The following is a 14614-nucleotide window of genomic DNA, read 5'->3' on the forward strand; positions in this document are numbered from 1 at the left end:
TCTACTTTTACGATATTGCAATCCAGGAGGATGTATAGATTGCGCCTGTTTCGATTCATTATCACATTGTGTGTTTATTGATCTATGAAACCTAATTGATAAGAGGTTTGCTTACATCCAGTCCCAGTTTTCGAAACACCACATCTACCACCTCTCTGATAAGCTTTCCTCCCATTTGTTTTGCAAGGCTATTCAGAGATCCGTTTCCTTAAATCAGAAAATTATGGTATAGGTATACATTGGAAGGTGACACTGAGAGAACATATATTCGTCTGTGTAAAATATACTTTTATCTACGTAGATAATACTCTCGTCTACGTTGTTATTGTCTGAGTAGATGGTGAAGCATGTTTATACTACATTACGCTTCCATAGTTTACCAACTAAACATAGGGTATGTAACAAAACTCAGCAATATAACGAGCTATGTCAACATAGGTCCCTATATTTCCGAACGGTTTACGATCAGGAGGCAGGACTGCCCAGATCCCAACTAAGGGTTAAAGTGTTTAATGGGTTACCTCAATATTGTGAAATGTTATGAAGAAAATGAAAGTTGTCATTGTATTCGGTACTTACCCGGAAGAGAGAAGTTTTCATTACAAATAGGTATTGGTACATCTACGTTTTCGATCAACAAGTCATTCAGAATCGGTTCCGACTCTCCAACACTGATTTGTAAACCCATGTCAACCACGAACACCTTCCTTGCTTCACTCCTGTCAATGGTGTACCTAGAACACGGTGCACATAATGCATTGGTGGTGAGAACTGCTATTGGGTGACTCATATCGTTGAACAAACTCCACTGTTTTGAAAATACCTCAGTACCCTACAGCCAATTTTATTGGCGAATGGGTGTTTCTGGCTGATCTGATACTTTCCATGTTATCATATACTGGCCTACATAAGATTATTTACAAATTGATGTGCTATTGCGACTGCAACCCATTGGTTTACTACTGTTAATCTTAAGGGCAATGTTGTGAGTGATCAGGTATATGGATGGAAGGGAGATTCTGCGGTGATTGTATCTGGATCGAAATGTACCATTATCCATGTCTCCAAACGTTAAACCTCACACACTATAGCAATATCGATTTCTACAAAATAAGATGAGAATGACCTTGAAAAGACAATCATCTAAATCTCTGTAGATAATCCGGGGGGATGTATGTAATACGTGAAAGGTACTGTTTTAAAAGTCCTACCTTATGGAAACCCATTCGTTCAATCTTGTGGTCTTCTCTTTCCCTGTTAAAGGAATGGCAGAAATATCAGTTGGACACAGTGTTTGGATTTGATTATTGTGTGGCTGTCAAGGTTGTACACGGAATGAGGATCTTTATGAAGCTAACATGGGGTGAGGCTTGAGCCTAGAATGTATGGAGCATCATCATTATGGAGGAGCAATTTGATAAAGGTAAGTACTGTATTTTCACAACACTTGAAGGGACATTTAGTTGCTATCCATGTGTCTTGATAGACCGTGTGTGCAAAAGTCTTGACTATCCTCAGACACAAATCCCGTTTGGTGTAAAGGGGAAAACAGATGTGAACACGGTATGAATGTATCACTGAAACAAAAGTGCAAGTATTTTCTGGCCTACCAGTAGCACCCACCATTCACAAAACGTGTCTTGAAAAGAAATATTTTTGCCATGCAACGTCGGCTAGTAAACAATCCAGACAATCAAATGAACGATGAACCTGAAAATCCAGTCATATAATTTTGAATTTCAACTGTTGTGTAGAAGTACCGAGATCCCGACAGTAAAGAAAAATGTTTGTGAAAAAGATGTATTTGACAATTGGGAGGGGAGGGGAGGGGAGGGGGGAGGGACAATTTTATTGTTTCGGAGTAAACATCTCTTTTGTAGTTGACTCAACATAGGAACAGTAATTAAGGATAATACTGCACTCAGCCATCTTGCACCAGACTTTGATCTTTGATCCAATACCTACCCCAGTCGTATCCCAGGAGGATAACTGTCTCAGTGCAGTCCTCAAAGTTGACGGTCATTGTGAATTTACACGGGTCTAGTTGTATGTAAGCGTTGACAGCCTTGTTGAAATTCAGCTTCTTAATCCTAATGTCAACACATGCATCAAACCGCAGACAGTTCGGTGCTATCTCCATGTACACGATCTTGTTTATCTTGTCGTTCTTAATTGTTGGTAGGGTCACTGTCCTGTTCATCAATCTGCAAGCTGGGAGAAGGTAAAAACATAATGTTATCTCTAGAATTAAAAAAAATATTACAACACGATCCTCAAAAATGTAATTTATGTTCCGGATTGATATCATATGAATTGCATTGTATTATCGTTTTGTTCAAAATGTTTTCACTATTAACTGGTAAAAGGTAAATATTCTGAATATTCAAATTTCATACCCCTTAGTAACAACTGTTTTCATAAAAATTAAGTCTAATAATCATAATTGAATCGTATCTAGAATTTCATAATCGTGGATAGAAATTTTTTAATGATAATGTCGATATTTTGTCAAATGCAAACTCTCAGAGAAAACATGATCATACAATTTAAAAGGGTAAATATAGAACGTCAGTGCAATAGAATAACCAGAATAAACTAGCTTCCTTCAGTAACCAATAGCGTTTGGGTATATTGTAAAGAACTTCGACAATTGAAGGGAAAATCAGTTATGACACCTGGTGTTCGTGAAAAGGGTAAGCAAATACTTGATCCTGACGCCTTGCAGCAGTACTGATTGACTATAATACGGGTACGGTATTTCTTGAACACAAAATATTAATTTCGCTATACACTCAGTTTTTAAAAAAACTTCCTCAGCACTTTATCCACAGTATTTGGTTGATTGTGTTTCTATAAAATAATATATTTTGCAGTGAACAACTTACTTCTGTGTCCAACCGTAAGCCTCTGTTCCAGTTCGTCTCTCGTGCCTGTGATCTGCAGTCCTCGCTGTAGTAGCTTCTGTTTGAGGATATCCCGAGTCAGGGCCTCGGGTCTGGGACAGGGATCTGCCTTGCCTGGAGCCTGGAAATGCATCCATTGTTATTTACAAATTTGTCTGCCCTATGGAACAACATTTTTTAAGTATTTATGCCTGGTACCAAAGGTTGAGAGAAGTAGTGTACCAATATAAACCAGTCATAATGCTGACCTTTCCCAAATCATACATGAAAGTTGCTATAGCTTAAAAAACCCAGAGAACGTATTTAACGTGACAGATACACCGTTCATCAAAACCTGTGGACGTAGAACTGATACCTGAGCCATACTTACATCGGGTGATATACACGGGATTACATCAAGGAGTTCTTCTATGCCTTTCTTTACAGCATCCTTGGCAATCTTTTCGGCACTTTCCCGAATTCGTCTCTTGATTGATTCCTTATCTAACAAGCTCCTGTAGTCAACTGGTAATAAAAAGGATGACTGGCATGTGAACTGGCAGTTAGTAATACTGGCATGTGAACAGATTAGCAAACGATACTATTTGCACCTAATACAGCCTCCATAGCCTCCCATTGTTACAGACCGCGACTCGTTCCGGACTAGGGAACGTAAATTATGAACAGTAATGCATGTTTGTATCCGCTGCATTAGTTCCTTGCACTGAAACTAAACGTCTGTTAAACTTACAGATGTTAACGTCAATGTTACCCTAAATCAACGGACTGATAACATCGGTAAGGCTGTCGGTGACCTTGCATCCAATAGCAAATGAAATACATCGCTTGTAGGTCATAGCACTGGATAATTTCATAACTTTGATTACCGAACCTATCTTAAATATGTGCCCCACAACTGGAGTAGTCCATACGTACATGACTTTTTTGATTGAGATATTTGACACAGTTTCTCCGAGGTGATATATTTTTATAATGTTTACCGTCTGGCCAGGTTATTGAGCCATCTGGATGACATATCGGTAGCGGTGTTGGAAACTCGTCCAGGATGTTGAAGAATGCGATGCAGTTGTCGTAGTCGTCCTGGGAACAAAAGCCGGCGCCCACGGTGATATAAACAGCCGTGTCATCCTTCTCCAGCTTCATTCTGAAAAAAACCACACTGAAGGATGTGAGATCTGGACATCATACCTACAGCTACACTGACATGACCATAGACCCTCTCCTCCAGTATAAAGGAAACAACACTGAAGGATGTGAGATCTGGACATCATGTCTACAGTTACACTGACACGATCATAGACCCTCTCCTCCAGTATAAAGGAAACAACACTGAAGGATTTGAGATCTGGACATCGTGTCTACAGCTACACTGACATGACCAGAGACCCTATCCTACAGTATATAGGAAACAACACTGAAGGATGTGAGATCTGGACATCATGTCTACAGCAACACTGACATGATCATAGACCTTCACCTCCAATATAAAGGAAACAACACTGAAGGATGTGAGATCTGGACACCATGTCTACAGCTACACTGACATTATCATAGACCCTCTCCTGCAGTATAAAGGAAACAACACTGAAGGATGTGAGATCTGGACATCATGTCTACAGCTACACTGACATGATCATAGACCCTCTCCTGCAGTATAAAGGTGACAACACTGAAGGATGTGAGATCTGGACATCATGTCTACGGTTACACTGACATGATCATAGACCCTCTCCTGCAGTATAGAGGTAACAACACTGAACGATGTGAGATCTGGACATCATGTCTACAGCTACACTGACATGATCATACACCCTCTCCTGCAGTATAAAGGAAACAACACTGAAGGATGTGAGATCTGGACATCATGTCTACAGCTACACTGACATGATCATAGACCCTCTCCTGCAGTATAAAGGAAACAACACTGAAGGATGTGAGATCTGGACATCATGTCTACAGCTACACTGACATGATCATAGACCCTCTCCTGCAGTATAAAGGTAACAACACTGAAGGATGTGAGATCTGGACATCATGTCTACAGTTACACTGACACGATCATAGACCCTCTCCTCCAGTATAAAGGAAACAACACTGAAGGATTTGAGATCTGGACATCGTGTCTACAGCTACACTGACATGACCATAGACCCTATCCTACAGTATATAGGAAACAACAATGAAGGATGTGAGATCTGGACATCATGTCTACAGCAACCCTGACATGATCATAGACCTTCACCTCCAATATAAAGGACACAACACTGAAGGATGTGAGATCTGGACATCATGTCTACAGCTACACTGACATTATCATAGACCCTCTCCTGCAGTATAAAGGAAACAACACTGAAGGATGTGAGATCTGGACATCATGTCTACAGTTACACTGACATGATCATAGACCCTCTCCTGCAGTATAAAGGTAACAACACTGAAGGATGTGAGATCTGGACATCATGTCTACAGTTACACTGACATGATCATAGACCCTCTCCTGCAGTATAGAGGTAACAACACTGAAGGATGTGAGATCTGGACATCATGTCTACAGCTACACTGACATGATCATAGACCCTCTCCTGCAGTATAAAGGAAACAACACTGAAGGATGTGAGATCTGGACATCATGTCTACAGTTACACTGACATGATCATAGACCCTCTCCTGCAGTATAAAGGTAACAACACTGAAGGATGTGAGATCTGGACATCATGTCTACGGTTACACTGACATGATCATAGACCCTCTCCTGCAGTATAGAGGTAACAACACTGAAGGATGTGAGATCTGGACATCATGTCCACAGTTACACTGACATGATCATAGACCCTCTCCTGCAGTATAAAGGTAACAACACTGAAGGATGTGAGATCTGGACATCATGTCTACGGTTACACTGACATGATCATAGACCCTCTCCTGCAGTATAGAGGTAACAACACTGAAGGATGTGAGATCTGGACATCATGTCTACAGTTACACTGACATGATCATAGACCCTCTCCTCCAGTATAAAGGAAACAACACTGAAGGATGTGAGATCTGGACATCGTGTCTCCTCCATTAACCACAGCCATCAGATGACAAATTCTCTGGAAAGTTTAATCTTAAGGCTTAAACATATGTTCGATTGTTCATTTAGAAGGACGTGATGCTGACATAACTCTTGGATTCGAACTAAATGTCAACGAACCCTAAATAACGAGCCGTCATCCAAACAATTTACAATAAAGTCTGTATTGCCACAGCTGATATATTTGATATTTGAGTATTTGTTAACAGGTGATGATCCTTCATTTTGCATCCTTGTGATGAAAGTATCACGATCAAGCATGTCCTACTCGACTGAATTGATTTTTTCATCACAAGGTATCGATATTTCACAGTTTCATCCTTAAAGAAACTTTTTTGTTTAAGTCCTAATTAATTTGATTCAAACATTTTGATCATGTACTGTAAAAAATAAATACTTTATAAATTTGATCGAATGAACACATAACTACGATTGTCAGTGATTATATGCTCGGAGAGAGTTGAAGTAGCGTAAAATAATTGTCCTCCGAAGAGGGTCCTTAAGACCAAATAATTCAACTGTCCTCCGAAGAGGGTACTTAAGACATCATCATTCAATGCATATGTATGTTGATCATTGCCAGAGTTTTAATCGCAGAAGGATGAAAGGGTGATGCAGGAAGCACTCACGCACGCACTAAAATAACGTTTGAGAATTTTTATGTGTTGAGTTATTAGTTAATAATCTACTTCGTGATAGTGTTATATCAAGTTCTCGGACGGTCTTAGTTACTCACAAGATGTGAATTGTGTTTATACCTGATGAGTAGCTCTATTCCTCCCAGTATGTCCAGTTTCACATTAGTCGGAATAGTCTTTTCCAAACCTATAACATAAAACCGGCTTTCAATGAAGAATAAAAACTCGTGCCCAGTGTCGAATTATGTTTATATCCCTCAAAACTACATGAACATGAATATGTATAATGTTCAGTATTTTTCTGTAAAGATAAGCATGATCATCTTTCATATCAACCATAGATGCATAATTCAGAAGAATACCAATGTACTCAATTATTTCAAAGCATAGAAATCTGTTAATAATCTTGGTATCATCTGTAAGGCAGAGGGACTTGTAATTTTATGTAAAACAATGTAAATGATTTCCAAAACAAGTTCAAGTTTTCAGTTTTCCTTGATACAGTGAATACTCCATTTAAGGAATGGCACCTACCTGCATACACATCCTTCAGGACACTTTCAATTCCAATGGACGTGTTGAACTTCCCAGCACCGACAGAAAATTTCAAGTCACATGGGTCAAACCTGGCAAACATCTTATATGTTGTTCTGAACATGAAGAGGTTGAAATGTACACAGCATTCCAGTCCAAGACATTTGTCGTCAAATGTACAGTAGATGTTGTCAGGCATCGAGATCTTCATGAGCGGACAGGCTGCAAAAAAAGAGGAAGACGCATATACCTGAAATGGTATTTCACTTTACAAAAGAGTCTAGCAAGTCAGTGCTTAACAGCATCAACACCGATCCACGCGATCGATTCAGGATTACACTTAATCAGCCAGTTTACACTCAAATATTAAATTCTACTTTTTGTTTCATTGTACATAAATAAGTACAGGGACCTACTCTGCCCCGAGATCCCACAGATCCCAAGCACAATGTAAGTACATGTGTAGACTAGTATGGTACCAAATGGTACGATACTATTAAAAGACCAAAGAGTCTCCAATACTCAACTTATATTAGTTCTTCATGTTGAATCAACTTGGCAAACAACATAAAAGCGACAAACCATAACCTTACTCAAGAGAAATATTTGTTAACAGAGCCATTTGTAAACATATGGTTTTTACATACCATCAAATAGTAGCGATAGCTTGCAGGAGACGGACCATGGACCGTCTAATCGATTCGAATATATTGTACTGATTGAAGTGTCGAGATGGACATATCTAGTTTACCGATAATTATACCATTAAGCGAAAGGACGCCATATGTACTGACTGTTTGATGGCGTGGTGAGGGAGTTGATCATTTGTTCCCGAGTCCCCTCTGCCCTCATCCCCTTCTCGGTCAGCTCCGTCCTCAGCTGGTCATTCGTCATCTGGTACGGGTTGAAACACGGCTTGTTGCTAATCATCTCCTGCATCACAGAGAAACGGGAACATACATGATACATGGAATTAAAGTATTTACCTTAAGAGAGCTCAATTGCTGTAACTTATTTCTTCACAAAGATATTCGGATTTCATTAAGATCGACATAGATCCAAATAATTCGACACGGAGCATGACTGATTATCAAGCATAGTCAAAATCGTTCAAAACTGTTTTAAGAAATTTATGGTCATGGGCAAGGTCAGATTGGCAGTCATGGTGATATGAAACAATCCTTCGTCAAACTATAAGACGATGACAGCGGTGATAGCACCCCTGAGAGTGAGTGAGTGAGTGAGTGGGTGCGTTGTGAGTGGGTGAGTGAGTGAGTGAAAATCAATGTCGCATAGGCAAATGTTCAGCCATATAGCTGTGAGACCAACTCTATACAGCCAAATATGCAAACGTAAGTACAAGCTCATGTATAAAAGGAAATTTGTCAAACATAGTTTTTCATAACCATATTATTTTTAACTGTTTAAAACACAACCTTTATACCATCAGCAACCGGTCTTGACCACCCTGCTTGAGTGTACGACTGTGAAGAATATTCATTGTTACAATGTTTCTCATAAGCCCAACAATAAAAAGATATACCTGTATTGTTTTTATGATCTCTTCCATTATCTTCTTACTCTCGTCAAGGTCGAGAATCTCAATTGTATCAAAGACACTCCCAATTTTCAGGGTGCGAATGGAGAATTTCTTCAAAAAGGCACTAGTCTTCCCGAAAAGCGTTGCCAGAGCTGAAATGGATATTTGGTAATATTAGAATGTAGGTTTATATAGTCAGGTCAGTCAGTACATCTCCTTGCCGGTTGGTTTCAAAACACTTCCGCGCATGCATGTCTTAGCACTTATGCCATTTTACCGCATGTAAGTCACAAAGCAAAAACAAATATATATGTCCAGACACAACTATGTCTCAATGTGTAGCAATAGGACACATGTAACGTGTCAGTAGTATATGTCGATCGCAAACTAAATACGTTACTGTATACTGTGTGTAGACATTTCCAACCCAAGTTTGCAAGTATACGTGGCCCAAAACATAAGGAATCCCAACACCGATATTTTCTGACTTGATATGACAGAATGAGTTTACGTCTCAACTGTTCTAAAACATGTTCTAAAACTCTAAGCTCAGAGCAATAGTAGTATGCACAATGAGAGAACTGGAACACTTACCCCCTCCTCCCTCGCCCACCAAGCCCTTCACCCCAATTCTATCCCCTCTCGATCCCCCTGATGGGCGCAAACGTGTTTGGCGACGATGTAGGCAGAGATACAGTCATAACACTATCATGGAACATGATTCCTTCAGTGGAAGGAGTGTTATGGTCTGGGGAGGTGTTTCCTACGATAGGACATATCTTCTTCCCAGTACCCTGACAGGACAGCGTTATGTCAATGAAATCTTGCACATCGTTGTTGCTTCATTGCCCGCAGGGTAGGACGTAGTTTCATTTTTCAAGATGATAATGCAATATCCCATAGGGCTCGTGTTGTAGTTCTCTTTGTCAACAAGGCATTATGACACTTCCTTGGCCTGCCAAATATCCAGACCTGTCGCCTATTGAACATTTGTGGGATGTGTTGGCTAGGAGAGTTCGTGCACGGCGCTCAGGGCCTGCTAATCTCTAGGAACTTAGTGTTGCACTTCAGGATGAGTGGCAGCAAATTCCTGGGGCAACCTATGCTGTAAACCTCCAGTATGTATACAAAGTAATATAAAGCCTGCTTCATAAAGAAGTTACTAGATTTTCCTTATTTTTGTTCTTCATATATTTTATTTGCATTGTGAGAAACCATCATTTCTCCATCTCAGTTATCATAATCTGCTCACCGCGATCTTTTGTTTTCTTCGTCTTTCTTTTTATCTGTGGTTTTCGAGACTGCATCCTTTGGAACATGGAATTGGGCTTTTCTGCAATGATATATGTACAGGTAAAACATTGCTGTATGTATCAAGGAAACATAGCTGAGAGTCTTCCTCTATACTAGCTATGCAGCCATGGTACCCTGTTCTTAAATAAGTAATGTCTGACTGAAAAGTGAATCAATAACATCATTTCAGTGACATTGCCATGGAGAGATAGCTTCATCTCTTACAAGCAATATCGCTATTGTTTTTGATGATTTCATTTTTTATTCATGCATTCGTATTATGAGTAGGAGTTATTTGCACTCTACCACAGAGACAAGAATACATGTACCAAGGATTCTTCAGAAGAACAAAAGAATTCCAAAGAAGAATAATAGGATTCCTTGCATTCCTGCAAGTACCCTCCTCTCACCCACCTCATCCATCTCAAATTCACCCATCTCCACTATCTTATTGAGTACAATGACATTCCTCTGTGAGTCATCCTAGGAAACACCTGTTCCCAAACAATGAACAATAACATTTCAGAATACTTTCCAACCTTAACATTCCAGCCACCTTCCGAGCTGGGATGAGCAACATCTTAGGACGGTGATGATATTCTGTCAGATGATCTTGTACATATCAGGTTATGGCCAATAAATGTGCAGTGAATCATCAGGTCAAAAATTCACCCAAGGAAACATTTAATTCTCATCCAAGCAAGCACAGGAAAAAGACATTTTACCAACTTGTGGAACATATACCATGGGAACCAGGAGCACAGAACAGTTTGTATTCCTTTACACAAACTCATCTCTATTTAGTCAACAATATCCTGTTGATGATAAAGCGGTTAGTTGTACTGATCGGTACATGGAGGCTATCACGTTCGGTGACATTGAAATCTCACAGAAAATTTTACAGTCGATCTATCTCCGAGATGTCTTGTTGCATACTTGTCCACAAGTATTGGCTGAAGCACGTCCTTATGATAAACAATGGGGTGTTCGACTCTTTCTCTCAACACCAAACGTTTTGAAGTATCAAGGTGGAAAGGACAAAATCGGTTAGGAGAGGTATTAATAGAAGTAAGAGGTATTCTCTTGAAGTAGTTTTGCGCTCTAAAATGACCAGACACATATGCTCATGTGATCATCACTGAACATTTGTTGCTTCACTGAACAGCAGAGCAGACAATAAAGTGACCTACTACTCCTGGAAGCAAGTGATGTGGACATCCCAACCTATCAATAAGCCTACCAACATGCTATCGAGCGAATTGTTTCAAGATCGTGGTGAATGTGTGAAAGGTGCCAAGGGATAATTTCAGTATAGACAAAAAGCTGTCAAACAGATGATCATCCAAAAGTCCCGGAATGTGGTTGTCTGTGCAGACGAAGGATTCAGAGCCAATGTAGTGAAACACATAGACGATTTAGTGACCTGGGTCCACTTGCGCAGAACAATCTTAGCGCTACAATTATTGTAAATCCTTAAGATTGCGATCTTGGGCTTTGGTTACAATCGACATCCAATTGCACAAGGCGATTGTAGGCTAAGATCATTGTAAGTTACAATCGAAACTTACAATTGGTCCAGACAATGTAAGGAACTAAGATCATTGTAGTTTGTGACAAATGGTTTTCCTGTCTTTTTCACGCAAATAATCAGCTTTACGTTTGGAGATTGCTTTTATTATACATAAAACTGTATAATTCGCCTCAACATTTCAACAACACGGAGAATGCACCACCGATTTAACGTCAGAAACATCGTTATTTGCGGTAGTGAACTACATAACTATCGAGTCGATATCATAAAGTACTATTCCCACCTGGTTCAGTGTTGGAAGAAGTGTGAAACAACATACCTTTTAGATAATCAAGGAAAGGCTAGTAACGAAAGGTGTCTGCATGGTATGGGCCACAAGACACATGGAATTCAATCAAAGACAGTGGAATTCGGTTGTCTTCAGCAACGAATCTCGATTCCCACTGAGATATGCCAACAGCAGGGCCTGACGTTTTCCCCTTGTTGTCGTTCAAGGGAACTTAAATGCTGCCCAGAAAAGGGATAAGATTTTGCAACCTGTCCTGCTTCCATTTATGCAGAGACACTGCCCTGGACTGACGTTATAACAAGGCAACGCTAGACAGCAGTAGATACGACAATTCTTACACATAATTCTCATCAAAATGCCAGTATTCAAGTTCTGGATAAGCCGTCACGTAGCCCCGACCTCAATCCTATCGAACACATCTAGGATGAACTGGGTCAACGTGTTTGTCAGCAAGTAATCCACCACAGACTTTGCAAGATCTTCAACCTCAACTTGGTGAGCAATGGCGACGTCTTGAAATCGTCGTGTTTACTAGTGTTCTAAGATCCACGAGGAGACATTGTGTGGTTGCAAGAGACGATAGAGGAGACCGCAGCCCTTACTGAATACCTCAATCGAACTGTCCTGCACGCTGTGACCTTCATTTTGGAGGGTACCCTGATACCATGAACGCTATCATTGTTAAAAACTTTCAGCGAGTCTTGATTTTGTTTTTCCTTTGATGTCCAGATGTTCTGTGCACAGCCTACAACTAAAATTATAGTGTTAAACATAATGTTTAAAACCTAGTCCAAAAAATCCCTAGTGTCAAGTTTTCAGTTTTGCTCAGTATGTTTATGCTTAAACACACTAAAGTGAACAAAATCCACAAGTAAACAACAAAACAGGAGACATATATCAGTCATTGACAGCACATTTGTGTGTTCAGTCTAATCCAGTTTCCTGCATCACCATGAGTCAACAAGTCAACACCTCAAACCCGCAGTGATTGGTGGATCTTTTAATGGGAAAACATTGTTGGTCAAGCGCCTGTTTAAACATGTCCAAAGTCTGATAAGATAGAGGTGTTGTTGCTTTCATTACCTCTAAGTGTCTTTGCTGATTGGACCCCATTTTTAGAACATATTACGACAATGAATAACCAAATGACAGTCGTTCATCTTTGGACATGCAGACACATTCACAGAAAGCATTGTCCGTCAACTAGTCAAGAAAAGAGGAAAACGTACTTATCCATTCAACCCGAGATCAAACAATCAGTTGAATGGAAAGACGAACCTTACAAGAAACACTAAACCCCAAATGGCAAAAAAGTAGAGACGGGTAAAGGCTTAATGTAACAGGAAGAACACAAACTGACAGACGCGCATGAACCAACTGTGATGTATTTGTTGTGGTATCTCTTGTAAGTCCTCAGTATTACTCGGGTCGTCATGGAAATCACACAGTGTCCAGAGTGTGAGAGGAACTTTACTAGGGAAGATAACACGCAGAGACAACATGAAGTGTTGACAATCTATCCCTCCTCCTCCTTCTCCTCCTAATCAATCACACCTTGTCCTCCTCCTCCTCAGGACACTACTTCTCCTCCTCTTCCTCCTCCTCAGGGCATTCTATCAGAACATTTCCCTCCACTGCCATCGTTGTAGGACCAAGGGTTAGTGGAAAGTCAGTGTTTTTTTTCAACCTATTACAATGTGGACTCATCAAACCCATGCCTAACCACATTGTCTGGTGCTATACTGTAAGGCAATCCTTTTATGATACAATTCTTCAAACTCTACCCCAAGTACAGTTTGTAAAAGGCATCTCGAGGATGATAACATCTTTGATATCAGTTATCAAATCATGAGGGTTTTGGATGATTTTTTTGTCTCAGGCGAAGCATGACAAACAGATTTCCTATATGTTTACCCAAACCTCCCACCACAAGAATGTTATTATCTTCTTGCTATTGCAAAACCTGTTCCCAAGAGGCAAGGAATCCCATGACATTGCTTTGAACGCTCATTACGTGACACTTTCCAATTCATGATCACCCGTGGACATGCAACAGATTAAGCGTTTTTCCATAAGAATTTATCCAGACAGAAATGAGAATAAAGACAGTGATGAAATCAAAACTAAATGATATGAATTTTCGACATCTTTTTACATGTAAAATGTCAGGATGTCTATAGCTATTTGCTAATCTTGATTTGAAAATATTGTGTTTTGTGATAATTATGATGCAATTGAGCACATCATTTCTTTTCTCACAGTATCCAAAATAGTACCTATTTTCTTATCAAAGAGAAGAAGAGGGCCAGTTTTATGTTGAATCCACACAATAACATTATTCCAAATCTCTTTAACAACATCACATTCATAGGATATGTGTATTATGTTTTCAACACTTTTTTTACAGAAAGTACAAGCATCAATTTCCATCAGTTCAGTTTTGATAGCATTTTGTTAGTTGATATACACCTGTGAATAATACTGTATTGAAACCATTCATGTTTTTTCATTAAGAAATGCCCCGAAAGGTATTTTATGGACATATCTCCAATCATATCAGATATACATTTGTGTACTTGTAAATCCCACTTACTTCTGTATTTGTTGTTATTATTTTCAGTTCCAGTTACCTGCAGTGTATATTCTAAAAAAGTTCATTTTGCAGTTATACATATTTTTAAACTGTTTAAATGTAAGTATGTTTCCTTTGTCGTCTATCAAATCGTTTATAGCATATCTTTCTGTCTTTTCAAAGAGTCTATGGCATATTGGCTTGCTGCCGGTACGTATGTTGTTATTGTGCCAGAGTG

The 14614-nt window shown here is 39.5% G+C and overlaps 1 protein-coding gene across 1 annotated transcript in view; it reads right to left on the minus strand.

The window, feature by feature from the left end:
- The window catches only part of LOC124282192, a 141668-nt gene that overhangs the window by 59642 nt on the left and 67412 nt on the right, over window positions 1-14614 (minus strand). Inside the window, exons 28-39 of the mRNA XM_046718161.1 lie at window positions 9944-10024; window positions 8695-8843; window positions 7946-8084; window positions 7152-7373; window positions 6738-6804; window positions 3884-4047; window positions 3274-3407; window positions 2886-3024; window positions 1966-2211; window positions 1212-1254; window positions 580-734; window positions 116-207 (exon numbers count right to left, since the gene is read on the minus strand). Coding sequence (XP_046574117.1) covers window positions 116-207; window positions 580-734; window positions 1212-1254; window positions 1966-2211; window positions 2886-3024; window positions 3274-3407; window positions 3884-4047; window positions 6738-6804; window positions 7152-7373; window positions 7946-8084; window positions 8695-8843; window positions 9944-10024 — 1631 coding nt within the window. The remainder of the gene's footprint in view (window positions 1-115; window positions 208-579; window positions 735-1211; window positions 1255-1965; window positions 2212-2885; window positions 3025-3273; window positions 3408-3883; window positions 4048-6737; window positions 6805-7151; window positions 7374-7945; window positions 8085-8694; window positions 8844-9943; window positions 10025-14614) is intronic.

Source organism: Haliotis rubra, unplaced genomic scaffold (genome assembly GCF_003918875.1).
Source record: "Haliotis rubra isolate DU_JTF1 unplaced genomic scaffold, ASM391887v1 Scf1087, whole genome shotgun sequence".
Taxonomy (NCBI): Eukaryota; Metazoa; Mollusca; class Gastropoda; order Lepetellida; family Haliotidae; genus Haliotis; species Haliotis rubra.